Source organism: Metarhizium acridum, assembly GCF_019434415.1.
Source record: "Metarhizium acridum strain ARSEF 324 chromosome Unknown scaffold_320, whole genome shotgun sequence".
NCBI classification, from domain to species: Eukaryota; Fungi; Ascomycota; class Sordariomycetes; order Hypocreales; family Clavicipitaceae; genus Metarhizium; species Metarhizium acridum.
The window spans coordinates 658766-673120 of record NW_027094027.1 but is presented as its reverse complement, the minus strand read 5'-3'; the positions used below and the strand labels follow the sequence as shown (position 1 = coordinate 673120).

The 14355-nt window shown below is 53.9% G+C and overlaps 6 protein-coding genes across 8 annotated transcripts; 3 read left to right on the top strand and 3 right to left on the bottom strand.

Annotated features, from left to right (window-relative positions):
- The first annotated feature begins 629 nt into the window (after nucleotides 1-629).
- WSC4_1 (Cell wall integrity and stress response component 4) lies at nucleotides 630-3072 on the top strand. 2 transcript variants are annotated; one of them, XM_066120591.1, is made up of 2 exons: nucleotides 630-1328; nucleotides 1728-3072. In XM_066120591.1, the coding sequence occupies exons 1-2, from the start codon at nucleotides 1007-1009 to the stop codon at nucleotides 2468-2470; spliced, it is 1065 nt and encodes a 354-aa protein (XP_065974426.1). In that variant the 5' UTR covers nucleotides 630-1006; the 3' UTR covers nucleotides 2471-3072. The 2 variants fall into 2 exon arrangements, with proteins under 2 accessions (XP_065974426.1, XP_065974425.1); XM_066120590.1 differs by having other exon boundaries at nucleotides 1126-1631.
- A 1410-nt stretch (nucleotides 3073-4482) lies between these two features.
- Nucleotides 4483-4980, top strand: J3458_014488 (uncharacterized protein; the record flags this gene model as incomplete). Its single annotated transcript, XM_066120589.1, has 1 exon — nucleotides 4483-4980. The coding sequence occupies one exon, from the start codon at nucleotides 4483-4485 to the stop codon at nucleotides 4978-4980; it is 498 nt and encodes a 165-aa protein (XP_065974424.1).
- A 694-nt stretch (nucleotides 4981-5674) lies between these two features.
- On the bottom strand, nucleotides 5675-6934 carry J3458_014487 (uncharacterized protein; the record flags this gene model as incomplete). Its single annotated transcript, XM_007810602.2, has 3 exons — nucleotides 5675-6243; nucleotides 6302-6854; nucleotides 6908-6934. 3 exons carry the CDS (start codon nucleotides 6932-6934, stop codon nucleotides 5675-5677), a joined length of 1149 nt encoding a protein of 382 aa, XP_007808793.2.
- Nucleotides 6935-7311: 377 nt separating this feature from the next.
- Nucleotides 7312-10567, top strand: J3458_014486 (uncharacterized protein). 2 transcript variants are annotated; one of them, XM_066120587.1, is made up of 4 exons: nucleotides 7312-8942; nucleotides 8991-9313; nucleotides 9366-9581; nucleotides 9646-10567. In XM_066120587.1, exons 1-2 carry the CDS (start codon nucleotides 7689-7691, stop codon nucleotides 9054-9056), a joined length of 1320 nt encoding a protein of 439 aa, XP_065974421.1. In that variant the 5' UTR covers nucleotides 7312-7688; the 3' UTR covers nucleotides 9057-9313; nucleotides 9366-9581; nucleotides 9646-10567. The 2 variants fall into 2 exon arrangements, with proteins under 2 accessions (XP_065974421.1, XP_065974422.1); XM_066120588.1 differs by having other exon boundaries at nucleotides 7312-9313; nucleotides 9366-10567.
- Nucleotides 9167-10447, bottom strand: J3458_014485 (uncharacterized protein). The gene has a single exon (XM_066120586.1). It carries the CDS (start codon nucleotides 10206-10208, stop codon nucleotides 9486-9488), a length of 723 nt encoding a protein of 240 aa, XP_065974423.1. The 5' UTR covers nucleotides 10209-10447; the 3' UTR covers nucleotides 9167-9485.
- A 79-nt stretch (nucleotides 10568-10646) lies between the features above and the next one.
- Nucleotides 10647-13040, bottom strand: GUF1_1 (Translation factor guf1 mitochondrial). Its single transcript, XM_066120585.1, has 5 exons — nucleotides 12703-13040; nucleotides 11535-12634; nucleotides 11301-11483; nucleotides 11060-11247; nucleotides 10647-11004 (listed from the first exon to the last, which is right to left on the bottom strand). Exons 1-5 carry the CDS (start codon nucleotides 12982-12984, stop codon nucleotides 10793-10795), a joined length of 1965 nt encoding a protein of 654 aa, XP_065974420.1. The 5' UTR covers nucleotides 12985-13040; the 3' UTR covers nucleotides 10647-10792.
- Between the last annotated feature and the right edge of the window lie 1315 nt (nucleotides 13041-14355).

The following is a 14355-nucleotide window of genomic DNA, read 5'->3' as shown; positions in this document are numbered from 1 at the left end:
GCCGTGGTGACCCGTGTGGGGCCTAATGCACCGGGCCGGGTTATCCTTATTCCAGCCAATCAAGGTAATTGGTGCATAGGGCATTTTGGCCGCGCCTAGTAACGCCACGTCTTGGGGTGGTAAATATCACAACAGCTAGGTAAACAAATTAATATATTATTATTAAATTAAAAAAATAATAATCAATAAATAAGCTAAATGCAAGACATCTAATAACGGCGTGTTTTGGCCGTACCTAGGCCAGGGAACCGTAACTAACCACGCAATATTGATATTTTATAAACTTATAATTAGGCAAAGTGGATAAAAAAGGTTGAGTGAATACGGAACGTGGGCAAGCTTCCGCTTTACCTCCTCAATGTGCTAATATATAATACAGGCATCCCCAGGCCTTTGATTGGTTAATTTTCTATAGGGATTATGGTATTCTGTTTGTAGTATTGCGAACCTTGATTTAACAAGCAGCTTTCAAAGGCCGGGCTCGAATTTGAAAGGAAAAGCCCCAGGTGCCGCTCTAAGCGGAAGCTTGTCGCGGCCCTAGGGCAGCTTGCTCGTTGACATCAGCGTCTTGTATGAGCAATTCTTTACTTATAAATTTCACACACCCAAATACGTGAGTAAAGAAAACAATTACTATTATATTATTCATGTTACAGTGTGGAGAATATGTTTTGGTGTCGCCGTGGATCGCGATCTCAGCGACGGCACGATTTAGCGCCATCATGGAAGGTCTGGGTGAGTGTTTGTCTCCATCGTACGGGCACGACGCGGCCTATTATATGTCAGGCTGGTACTAATAAGAATACCGTGAGCGGATTACTATTCCTGGCGAGGCGCTGGTGGTGTTGCACATCCCCCCTTGTCCTGCTGAAGGATTGCCCGTCGACTTCAATGTCTGGTGCGTGGACGTACCAGGCGGCACCTGGGGTTCCACACACTCAGCCACCGGCCCCTGGTTCCTGACACAATTAATTGCACATGTGTGCTGCGGCCCACAGAGTCGTAAATGAAGAAAGTTGCATGTGTGTGCATCATTGATCGCAAACAGGACAAAGGGCCAGGCGTCCATCTGCGAGGCGAGAAGAAGACTTGGCCCTGCACCCAGCCAATTGCACCGCCGGATCCTCACTCCCTCCTAGAAAAAAGATGGAGAGAGAAGAGACAGCAATCAACAAAAATTGACGCGGTGCAACACATCATTATAACCCCTCGTGTTAAAGTTCACGCCATGCCAACCTTCCAAGGCACGACGGGCACAGCAGTGGAGCCCCAAGCAAGGGGGGAGGAGAGGGGATTCGGCTTCGTTCCGGAACAGGTTGCCTCCGGCCGTAAGGCACGCATTTTGTTCATTCACACAATTGTCTCCCCGGCCGATCTTTCTCTTCCTGTTCTTCCAGTTTCCATCGCGTCATGACGGATTAGACGGACGAGCGGGTGATTTCCTATTTGTTTCTTTTACTTTAGTTTTCTTTTCTGTTTGCCTCCCCCCCCTTTGCCCATTTCCCAATCGTGGGACATTTCCACACATCACAACATGGTCGGTTCACGGGTGCTCAGCCTGGCGCTGCTCGCGGCGTTGTGCTCGGCACAGAACCTGTGTGCAGACATCAACACGTCTGACTCTAGCCCAAGTACAGCGGAACCGCCCTTGCCAAATGCATTTTTCTTGTCGACTTTTCTTTTGAGCGGGGTGAACTAACCGTGAGCTGTTTTTTTTTCCCTTACAGGTGCCGATATCTACCAGAGCTCGGGGAAGTGCACCTCGACGTGCAACGACAAGTATGCCTACGCGGTGATGCAGTCCAGCAACTGCTGGTGCACAAACTACACACCCGACACGGCGTCGCAAAAGGACGGATGCAGCCTCCCCTGCCCCGGGTACCCGTTCGACATGTGCGGCGGCAAAGGCAGATACAGCTACGTGCTGGTGAATGCGAATTTGATAGCGGGCTCCAAGGGCAGCAGCAGCAGCAGTAGCAGTAGCAGTAGCAGCGCTTCATCGACATCTTCATCGCCGAGCGATTCCGCCTCGCCGTCGGCTCAATCTACGCCGGCACCGTCCGTCTCGCCGCAAGTCACGACGGTGGACGGCGTGGCACGAACCGTCACGATTGTGCCGACGCAGACGGGCGACACCAACTCATCGGGCAGCAACGACAGTGGAATCAAGGTGCCGACCATGCTGGGCATCATCTTCGGCTGCATAGGCGGCGTCGCCGTCATCGCCATAGGCATCATCTGGTTCTTCTTCCGCCGGAAGCAGGAAGACGGCGACGCGGCTGCGAGCGTGAGCACTCCCGGCCGGTCTGGCGGCACCTCCAGGAGCTCCATGGACAATCTGTCCAACCCCTTCTCCGACTCGAGAGCTCACGGCCTGTACTCGTGGAGAAACAGGTCCGGCAGCTTGGAGTTTCTGCCGGAAAAGAGTACCACCCCTACGCTACGCGTGGCGAATCCAGACCGCACGTAAGGAGCAATGAACATAATGACCGGAGCCTGTTACCAATTTTTTTTTTGGTTGTTTTTTACATCTTGTACGCTATATTACCAGGCGAATGGATATTACAGTCTCAGAATATTTTTACATAGGATGAATGGTATATAATTCCCACAATCCTTGCCCGATATATGGCATTGGACCCTGAGCCGGTACCTAGCGGTATTACTATGTTGTGTGCACGGAGTACAGTCCTCCCCCTGAATTATTCTTCAAGTCCTCCCCCTGAATTATTCTTCATAAGTGACCTGACAGGGTAGTTACAGGCAGGGAATAGTGCACTATCTGTGGTCCACATATTTTAAGCTGTAAGGTGTTAAGCTAATTTATACGGTTTCATTGACCCTTATAAGAGAGACCTCAGCTTATCAAGAAATATCGTGAAGATCCCAGATACTTTAAAGCTCCACTTTTCTTTTTCAAAAACTTTGTTTATTGGGTATTAGCCTCCCGACCAGGTCACTCATTTACAATAATCCAGGGGGAGGACTGTACAAGACTTGACAAACACGCTTGATTGCCTCTTGGCCCCCCCCTTTTTTGGAGAAGAACCTCTCTAGATAAGCAAACGCAAGGCTACCCTGTCCTCGTCGGCTGTGCATCGGTGTGGCTGTGGTGTGTTGCCGGATAATCCATGATGATGGAGGGCCACATGCACGCAGGCCAAGCTTTTCAACCACTAGTGCCTCCGCCCCGGCAGCAGAGTCCGTATTTGTTGTGCAGCATATGCAGGTACAATTTGCCAACCTTGATTTTTTCCAAGGTGACATGACTTTGGACGGAATCTTGCTTGTGCGTGCCGTCAGCGAGGATGCGTTTGTCACTTCGGCTCGAACAGTATTGCGAAGAAAAACAAGTGCCAGGTACCAAGTCAAAGGTGAAGATTCGTTTTACTATTTTCGTTTTGCCAGGGTAGAAAATACCCAACGTAGACAAGGCCCGAGGCTGGTTCCATCGTCCAATCGATCCCCAGCGGACATGTCACTAGCGCAAGCATTTGAGCGACGACGACACAATCTTCTCATCACGCCGTCAATCACACCGAAACGCATCTGCCGTCACCCTCGGCGTCACGTCATGTTCCAGCGCGGCCTTGAACGCGCTCAGCACAAAGGTGAAGCCTGTACATGCCCCATCGGAAGCGGATGAGACGGTCGGGCTCAACCGCCTCGACCTGCACTGCCGTGGAGACGCCGTGCATTTCCCACGCCCACGTCAGGGTTGCGCCCCGGCTCATGCGTCCCGACGACTTGGTGTACCAGAAGCGCGTGGTGGTGGATGGGTCGGCGAGCGCTTCGAAGACGTCGTGCGGAGGGCGGCGGATGAGGACGCCCATGTTGACAGAGATGCCAAGGGAATATAGATGAGATGAAGGAGGACGAGGACGAGGATGAGGTGTGCGTTTGGAGATGTCGAGAGGTAGATTCAACCATTCCGCACGGCATCGTGGGAAATGCCACGAATGCACCCGTCGGAGTAAAGTTCCATGTCGTGCTAATAGCCGTTATTCACCAGCCTTGCCTAGGGTTGGGACGCCATCAATGTCAGGGTTGTGCGAGTGGTTCACGGACGACTGAACATAACCACGCTCGGCGAGATGCACCATCCCTCCCAGCTGCCAAATCCACAGAACACGCCGTCGGTTTCTGCACGCCAAAGTCTCAATCTCCATAGAGATGATTCAATCACAGTCCACGCGAGCGATGCCATGGAAGCCGTGGGGCTGGATGCTCCAGACGCTTCACCAAGATGCACCATAAGCCGCGTCTTGCGCACAGCACAGCGCAACGCGCACAAATTTGAAAGCATCACAGGTCGCACAGAAGCGAGCACGAAATCCACGACGGCAGCAGCTCCAACTTGCCACTCCCAACCTCTTCCTCTCCAATCGTTCAAACGTCGAGGATAGAACAAATCATGCGTCTCTTACGACATGGCTCCTCGCCGCCACGGCCTGCGCCTCCCAACAAGCCATATCAATCCGAATGCTCGACAGCATCGTGGCCCGGCAGCAGGGCATCGTTGACTCGGGCGCAGCCAGCAGCACCCTCGAAAGCGGCATCCTCGCGCAGGCGTTTGCATACGCCATCGCGCGGTACCCGGCCGCCAGGGACAAGTACAGCGGCTACCTCTCGTCGGTGCTGGACGTGGCCTCGGCCAGCTTCACCGACGCCTCGTACGCCGCCAAGCGGCCGCTAGACCGCTTCTCGCTCGCAACGGCCATCGACGCGGCGCTCGTATCGCACGCAGGCCCCGTCACGGCTCGGTCCAGCGCTGCCTACGCCGCATCAACGCCTCGCTCGCGCTGCAGCCCGGGAACCTGGACGGCGGGCTGTGGTACTACGTCTACCCCGAATGGAGCTACCTGGACGGCATGTTCCCTCTGGTGCCGACTAGTTTGTTGGGAGAGTCGGCTTTTGTACTGGCCGCGTTGGAGGTGGAGAGGTTGGCGTGAGTGTATATTCTTTTTGGGCGGGTTGTGATTTGAATGATGCCCGGCATTTTCATACAGTTCCATATTTACCGGCATAAATAAGAACAGGAATGCCCTTGGGAGTACCGGGGATAGTGCAATGGGAGGAGGGTCTTGTATCACCACCATCTATATGGGATATAGTCATTGCACTTGGAATTTACACTTCGGCATGGTTAGCTGTAACACGGGGGGGTCTCCATGGTTTTGCACCGAGGTGTATCTCGGTTGAATATTACTGACATGATATTCGTGCGTGGTGCGATTCCAGCACTGGCACCAAATAGGCGTGTACATGTACAGATGAAGATTGTTGCATATATGCCAGATAAATGCTTCATTATAATTCCCAATTGTCCGCCACTCCCCTTGAACACCTGGCTTTTACGACCCCTTCACGGATTTCGCGCTGCTTTTTTAAGAAAAAAAAAATACAGACCCAAGCAACTCGGACATGGCACGAAGAGACAATGGTGCCGCAGCTGATGGTGCGGCTAATACCAGCACAAGCCAACGACCCAATGAAGCAGGAAGCAGAGTTGAAGCCCTTTGGAGCGGCGGAGCTACCATACGACAAAGCATGGCAACAATTCGGCAGGGCACCTTTGCGAGCATTATTGAAAGCTTGATTTCAATGTCTTGAGAGTCCGCTTGCCTGACGGTGGGATGGGAACCGCGTTGCACATCCAGATTCGTACCGTCCCTCATGACGCATTTCCAAAGAATCTCGTAATTTTCTGCGACCCCGGCTCCTTTACCTTCTTGGGGCTCTTGTACTCATTCTTGGTCGAACTAATCTTTGCCTTTTCCGAAGCCAATTTCTTCACGGGGCGTCCAGGGCTCGTCGGCGGCTCTTTGCGCTTCGCGGGCTCGTCCTTGCCATCCTCCTCCACAGGCTCACGCTTGACGTTGGATTCGTCCGTCTTGACAGCGGCCGATTCGGCATCTGGGCCTCCCTTCTTCTGCGCATTCGAGAAGAAATTCGCAATGTTGGACTTGTTCTCCTTGCTGTGCAGCGGGACGATAAACAACGGCGAGTTGTTGCCGACTTTGCCCACGTCTTTTGTGACGGGGTACACTTCCAACTCGCCGTCGAAGGGCTTCAGCAGGGACTGCAGCTCGCGGGACCATTCGTACCGCGCCGGGTCGAGCCACTGCTTGATCTTGTCGGAGCCCGGGTCGAAAATGACGGGCATCCGATCATGCAGAAACTTGAGCTGCTTGTTGGAGTCGGTGGTGATGATGGTATAGGTGTACAGCTTCTCGTCGGAGCCTGTTGCTTGTTAGGCGAGATGGGCTTCATGGGTGAGTGGGCGAGCGAGTGTATGCACCTTCGTATTGCACGCAATCCCACAATCCGGCAAAGCACATGAGGCGGCCGTCTTTTCGTTTGACGAAATGGGGCAGCTTTTCCTTGGGCCCGGCCTTGAGCCACTCGAAGAATCCTTGAGCAATGACTATGCAGCGCTTCTTGTTCTTCATGGATGCCCACATGCCGCCGGGGGTGCTGAGGGAGTCATCGCGGCAGTTGATGGTCCTCATGATGGTCTGGTAGTCGGGGTTTCGCTTGGTCCAGAACGGAACAAGACCCCATTTCATAGATTGCAGCTTGTACTTGACCTGGCCCGTGGGGGCAGCAGCAGCGGCAGCGGCAGCGGCAGCATCCTCTTCAGTTGGCGCGGCATCGTCGTCGTCCTTGGCCTGGTGAGGTCGGGATCGGGGACCCGCCCCCCAATCCGGGGTATCGGCTCTGTAGACGACACCGTGGTATCCGGGAGCAAAGTTGTATGATTGCCGGGGGGCGCCGGGGCCGTCTTCATCATCTACCGAATAGTCTACGGGCATGTCGTCGTCCTGTAGCATTTGGCGGATTTGAGAGGCGCGCTAGTTCCGTCAGTTGGGCTGTCTGAGTGACGTGTGAGCCAACGGTGACTTACGAGCGCCAATGCGTATCGGCCACACATTGTGCGTGGTAGTTGCCTTTCGGCTCAATGAGTAATAGAATAGTGATTGAGTAGGGAGGATGGGATTGTCAAGTCCGGCTGAGGCAAGTTCATCATGACGATGGCGCTGTCACGTGCGGGGCTTTGTGAATGGATTGCGAGGAAACGCACCCAAGCTTGCACATGCGCACCAGCTGATGCTCAGAGACGTCGATGGAGAAGTGTAGCACGTTGCTAATGTGCCGTCAATGACGCCGGCGGGCCTGAGAGCTAATTCCCAGGAATCATTGCACTTGTAGATGTGTTTTGCGCCATCCTTTCGCAGGAACCGGGTGTTTATCTGTTTCACCGTCTCGGTCTGTGGCAGGGTATTTTCGCAGACGCCACCAGTTGACATGCAATAATATGCCTGAAGGTGTCTGCACAAAACACCAGACCCAGACCACATGCATTTGAAGCTGCACCAGACCAGACCCTGGCACGTACAGGCCCTGAGACAACGCGGCAGGCACTAGGTCAATTTCAGATCTGCATCCCTGCCTTCTGGCATATACAGCCATTGAATAACTTAGTCGACTGCCGTTACATCTATCCAAGCCAGCCTGAAAGTATATATATTTATATGTATATATAAGAACAAATACAACCCCAGCAATCTCATAGTCCGTCATCCATCCTATCGACGCCATTGCGCACCCACTCACAACTCCAGACTCCATCAAGCAGCCCATGACTCCATGAGGCCATCTCACTCCTCGACCGTCCATCATCCGCCATGAACGTCAACCCATACGACCTCACGCACAGCTTTGCCACCTTCCACAGCTGCTACCTCTGTGGCTCAAAAATAACCCTCGCCGCCGTCAACCTCCGCGGCGAGGGCTGGAAAGCCGTCGCCCAGGAACTCAAGCATCCATCGCCATGCCAGGCCCGCGTGCCGCAGCCGCTCGTGCAGCCGGGATTCTGCTCACACGCCTTCGAGGCCGACCAAGAAGCCAGAGTCGTCCACGCCGCATGCTGGGGCGTCGTCGTCAAGCTATGGGGCAAGACAGTCTTCACCGTCGCCGAACTCGACGGCTTCCTGGACTGCGCTCGCAACGTGTCGCCCTTTCTGCCGGAAATCCCCTTCAAGGAAACCCCCGAGCAGCTCGATATCACCATCGACCACCGCCTCGACGCCAGTGACCTGGACTGCGAGCCCGGCAACCCGCCAAACGACACCCTGCAGCACTGGGAGGCTCTTCAAACCGGCATCGCAGACGAGGGCATAATCCCCCCTTCCCTCCTCTCCATCAGCAGCCACGAGCTGCCTCCCCGACTGGAAAGCTTCGTCGCCCACGCCCTCCACCACGCAACCCAAGTCCGCAAAAGCCCTGATGCAAACACCCGCTTCTGGGCCGAAGTCATTGGCATGCTCGCAAACTCGCCAGCGGCCCAGTTCTCCAGCAGCGAGCCGGATCGCCCATCACGCATCGCCCAGGCCGTCAGGAACCTGCGTCTCGGGGGCCCCAACCGCTTCCCACACACGGCCAATTTCGACACGGTCCGCGCCAACGCCCTCACCATCCTCGTCACACTGATACCCATCCCCGTGGAAGACGTGGCCACCTCAGACGTCAAGGACGGCAAACGGGCCCGGCTGGAGCGGCCGCGCTCCATACCGCTGGCCGACATCAAGCCCCGAGTCCCCTTCCGGCTCAACTTCTACACCATACGCAGGACGTACGTCGTCGACAACGACAACGACCGCGGGTGCGTCCTCGGCATGAAGTACCTGCGCACCATTGAATTCGACGAGGCCCGCGGCGCCGCCACAGACCTGGTGCCCACGATACACGCCCTCTGCGGCGTGAGACTCATCAGAGACAAGATTGGCGTGCTGGCAGTCCACGCAAAGGACGGCCCAAACTGGCTGGGCATCTGGCAGCAAGACCCATCAATACAACTCTCGCCTGAGATGGCCCTCAAGCCCACGAGCTCAGAGTGGCCCGCTGGCTTTGCGCAGGGTTCGCTCGTGGTCGTCGCCGATGTAAGTCCTCCTTTGCCCACACACGACCCCAAACACTAACCACAGTAGACAACCAAGGATGTTGCTGTTTTCGATCAGCATTCGCACTACCTCGCCGAAACAGGACTCACGTAGCAAATAATAATCACACCAAACCCAGTATCCTACATGAATAGATATATAAAAAAAATTACAAACTGCCAACATGCATCCCCCGTCCCATAAGTGGCACGGCCAACATCTCCGCCCCCACAGCCAGTCAACATCGCACTCCCAGCCCAACCGCGCCCAACACCAACAAACCTCGTCAAGCCCCATCACCAAACCATGAAATAAAATGCCTCCCAAAATCGTCCTCATCCGCCACGCCCAAGGCTACCACAACGTAGACAATAAGTCTCCCTGCCTCTAACTCCCCCAAGAGAAATCACTAACACCTCCCACAAGACAACAGCCTGCCCGATCCCAAACTCACCCCGCTAGGCGAGTCGCAATGCCTCACGCTGCGCGACTCCCTCCGGCAGCGGTTCGACGCCATCCCCGCCCAGGACATTGCCGTGATCGTCAGCCCCATGATCCGCACGATGCAGACCGCCGTCCTGGCGCTCGACTGGCTAGCAGCAAAGGGGGTCGTGTTTGAAGCCAGCGCCGACTGGCAGGGTGAGTCCAGAACCGCTTAAGCCATGAAGAGAGATCCCCCCTCCTCACATGCACGGTTTCGTAGAAAACTCCTCGGACCGGTGCGACGTGGGCACGCCGCTCGCCCGGCTGCAGCCCGGCTGGCCGCAGATTTCCTTTGCGCACCTGGACGCCGTGTGGCCGGACAAGACGTCGGCGGCGGCGACGCGGTACGCACACTCGCGGTCTGCGGTGGTCGAGCGCGGCCGCCTGTGTCTCGAGGACCTGTACCAGCGGCCGGAGAGGCTGGTCTTTGTGGTTTCCCACTCTGGCTTCCTGAGGGTGGGGTGCGTGGGCTGGTGGTTCTTCAACAGCGACTATAGGATCTTCGAGTTTGAAGACGGCATCGGCCAGGACGGGCGGCGCGTTGTGCGACAGGACAAGAGCACGCTGGAGGGCGGCTTGGGGCTTTCTTGGACGGAGAGGGTTCCCCTCGGAGACGGGTTGCCCGATTTGTGTAACTGAGCCCGCGGGGGGCGTGCTCTTTGGGAAGCATGGCTTGGGGCGTACATTTGTTGTTTCCACGATATCATGGTCTAGCAAAATACTACAGGTGCATGTTTTGCTGACATGGCCAAAGTGATCGAATCTGACTGACGCCTGGAGCATTCCAACACCTACACTGCGTTATCGGACTACACGAGGCAACGTGCTGGTGTGCTCTAACAACAGGGTATGGCTGTTGGAATGTCCCATGCCTCGGTCAGGTTCGGCTGCTTTGGCCCATGTCAGCAGGTGACTCAGGGAACTTAGCAGAAGCGAGGTCTTACGGGTACTTGGGTTCGCGGACGTCAACTTACAATTATACCAGGGTCCTTATTATAGGAAGAGGAAAGGAACCACGGATTACTGACGAGCGTAGAACTTATGATATATGTTATGTGCGGCTATAACGAGTCTTTGGAGTTGGTCGCTTGCACGTAAACTACATTTTACTTTTATATATTAGCTGAAGCGATTATGAGATGGCCTTTGCCGGCGCGGAATTATGCCGCGCTATGCCGCAGCCATGAATTATAAACCTATAAGCTTTTCATATTATGATGCGTGTTTTTATAGTATTTTATTTAGTATATTACGGTTCTTTAGTTCAAGGACAACTAGGCACATGGTGTTACATATTAGGCCTTACCTGATGCAGTGCTAGCACGAATATTAGGATGCGTTGAATTAAAAAAAAATGAACAAGTGCGTTACTTTGACAGGAAGCTCTGAAATGCCTCCTGGTCAATAACGACATTGCCTACGGCTCGTAGCCTCTTTCGACCTTCCTTTTGCTTCTCGAGTAACTTTCTCCGCCGCGTGATGTCGCTGGCGTGCAGTTTGGCGAGGACGTCCTTGCGGAAAGGCTTGATTGTTTCGCGGGCTATAATCTTGTTGCCGACTGCTGCTTGGATAACGACCTCTGTTTGTGGTTAGCCTCGGCAAGCTTGGGCGGGCGAGTCATTGTAGGAGCGTACCAAACATTTGCCTGTCGACATGCTGTTTGAACTTGGTGACCCATTGTCTGCCAATACGGTCGGCCTGCGAACCGTGTACAACACGGCAGATTGCGTCGACGGGCTGCTTGTTGACGAGGAGTTGGATCTTGGCGAGTTTGCTCTCCCGCCAGCCGGCGTCTTCATAGTCCAGCGTGGCATATCCCTTGCTACCATGAGTTAGCATACCATCTGCGACCTGTGATCAAGGTACGACACGTACGTAGCGCCCTTCAGCTTGCCAAAGAAGTCTTCCACCAGCTGCGCGGATGGTATGTTGTACACCAAGATAACCTGCGTTGTGTGAAAGAACTCTAGACTCTGCTGTTCGCCGCGATTTGCTTCACAAAGTTCAATTACTCGTCCGAGATATTCGTGCGGGAGCGTCATGGTTGCCTTGACATATCTATACTGCTGTGAGCTTCCCTGTTCCGCTGTGAAAATGGGTCATACGTACGGTTCGAGTGTCTGGGACATTCGAATCCGGTGGTCAGTTGCGTCTGGAAACAAGGCTGGGTTCTGAATTATCTCTTCTGATCCATCCGGCCAAATAACTTTTGTTGGGACAGTAGGCTCGGTAATGATGATGCTTCGGCCATGCTCTTGCTTCAGGCGATCCTGAAACACTGAACAATGTAAACTGCCGAGAAATCCTAACCGCCAACCCGACCCCAGAGCCTCTGAGAAGTCCTTTTGTAGCGTGACACTTCGGTCATTCAGCACAAGCTGATTAATGCTGTCCGCCAAACGAGTATAGTCACTTTGGTCGGTAGGGAATGCAGCAACAAAAACCATGGGCTTAGGCTCTTCAATGCCCGGACAAGGTTCAACAGCATTCTCACAGCCAACCGTCGTAAAGGTATCGCCAAGCTTAGCATCCTGTATTCTCTTCATGCCCGGATTAAAATACACGTAGCCAACTTGACCGGCTCGGAGGACTTTTTGTGGCGTTCCATCGGGGTACTGTATGCCGACCTGTCCAACTGTGTACTTCATGCCTGTGCCCATGGAGACCACGTTATCCCCAGCCCGTATCGTGCCATTGAATACTCGTACGAGTAGGACCACGCCTCGGAAATTGTCATACCACGAATCCACAAGCAGGAACTTGAGTGGCAGGTTTTCGTCGCCAATAGGATGGGGTATTTTCTCAATCACAGCCGGTAGAATCTCCGGGACTCCTTTGCCTGTTTTGGCGCTTACTAGTATGGCATCCTTGGGATTCAGTTCAAAGCTAGTTTCCATCTGGTCCAAGACTCGGGGAACGTCTGCCGAAGGCATGTCGATCTTATTAATAACCGGAACAAGAGCCAGGTCCTGCGCGAAAGCAAGGTGGAAGTTGGACACGGTCTGCGCTTGAATACCCTGACTTGCATCAATAAGAAGCAGGGCTCCGCCACAACTAGCATATGATCGAGTCACTTCGGCGCGGAAGTCGACGTGGCCGGGCGTATCAACCAAATGAAGCAAATAGTCTTCTCCGCGATATTTGTACAACATTGTGCATGTTTGCGCCTTGACCGTAATTCCGCGTTCGCGCTCGACGTCCAGCTTGTCCTGATTTTGGCCTCTATTAGCAACTACCTCTGCCCTATGTCAGTCCACCAGGTCCCGTCTCAACGCACCAAAATCTGCTTGTTTGCATCACTCGGCGATATTGTGCCAGTATGCTCCAACAATCGATCACTCAGCGTGCTCTTCCCATGGTCAATATGTGCCACGATGCAAAAGTTTCGATAGCGCTCTATGGGGATGGCGGCAATTCGTGCTTCAAGCTCGGCTGGCGTTGGTTTTGCGGTCGAAGCGAATGCGCGGCGGAGGATGGGTTGTTGCTCGAAGAGGGCGGACCTTGCTGACGGTAAGCATTGTCGCGCCCAGACTCTTCCAGCTCTCCACGCCAAGGTCATCTAGGGAATTGGAAATGTGAACGCATGGGCGGTGAATTGGCTGTTGATGGATGTCCAAAAAAAAAAAAAAAACGGATGGAATTGATACTCGGTGCTCCGTACGGTGTACATGGAGTGCAAAACCGGGCCAGGGTCTGGAAGCCTGATTACATAATAGAGCCAGGCACCTTGACGCCTTATACTTGGGGCTTTCAACAACAACCGAGTCCCCCGGACTATTAAACATTGGTTAGTTAAGGCAGAAGTGCGGCACGCAAGGCTTGACAGTAAATCTTCTCTATTCTGGTCACCCAATTGGTCAATGTTCTATATCGGGTTGATTCGGCATTCTACTGAATCGCCTTGGGTCCTTGGATCGTGCTCCGCTCTTTACGGACTCTACCAGGCGACGCATTTATACGTTACAAGGGGTGAAACTCGAGGATGGCGCAGCGGGGCTTAGCTCTCTCTCTCTCTTGGCTTTGGACGACAATGTGGTTGTTCGTTTTGACAAGAACGCGCCGGCGGAGCGCTAGGGGGATGGCGGTAAAGTCGCGGGCAGCTACACTCTTAAGGGGGTTTGGCGATGGCGACGGCGGGAACACGGCGGGAATGGCGGCTTCGGAAACCAAGACCAGATTTTCTTCTCTAGGGTTTCCATATGCTGTGCAACTGCAACGGACAAGGCGCTGTTGTTGTGCGCGGCAATTTCAAGCTTGGGCTCCTCATTGGCAAGACTAATGGTGGGCGAAAGTAGTATCATGAGAGTCTGGGGAATGCCGTACGTCTCTGGATACAAGGTGAATTACCAATACCCTGGAGGCTGAATGATTGGTTCGAAGGTAGGCCCCGCAGACGGACGACGCCTTCTGCTTTTTAAAGTAGCTGGCTTAATAGTGTGGTATTCTTCGGAATCCGGCTGGTGTTGCGGGCCATTTAGCGGATAAGTCTCATCAAGGTCAACTGGAAGAAAGAGAGAGAGAAGAAAACAACTTATCTGACTAAGTAAAACCTCAAGAATGGCCATTCGCAGTTGGGTGTTTTCAGCTTGCGTGCCAGCAATGAATTAGGTTGTGAGGGCCATCTTGAGATGCTTCCTGGCCTTCCTCTGGTGATTGACTGCTACCATCTGCCACTCGGAGGAAGGTTTATTGGAGCCATTATAGCTGGAGCCATTATAGGTGGAGTCGTGCAAATGGAATGCACTCTTGGAGAGCAGTGTCGAGAGGGTGCTGTGGCGCGTATGTGACGATGTGTTCCCGAGTGATATCTCAGCAAAGTTTTGGAGAGCATAGGGTAGCACTAACAGCTTCCATGGACACACGCGACTCTTTGCAAAAGCGTGTGGCGGCGAAGAGCAAAACACTTCGGCTTTGAGATGGCGAAGCAACG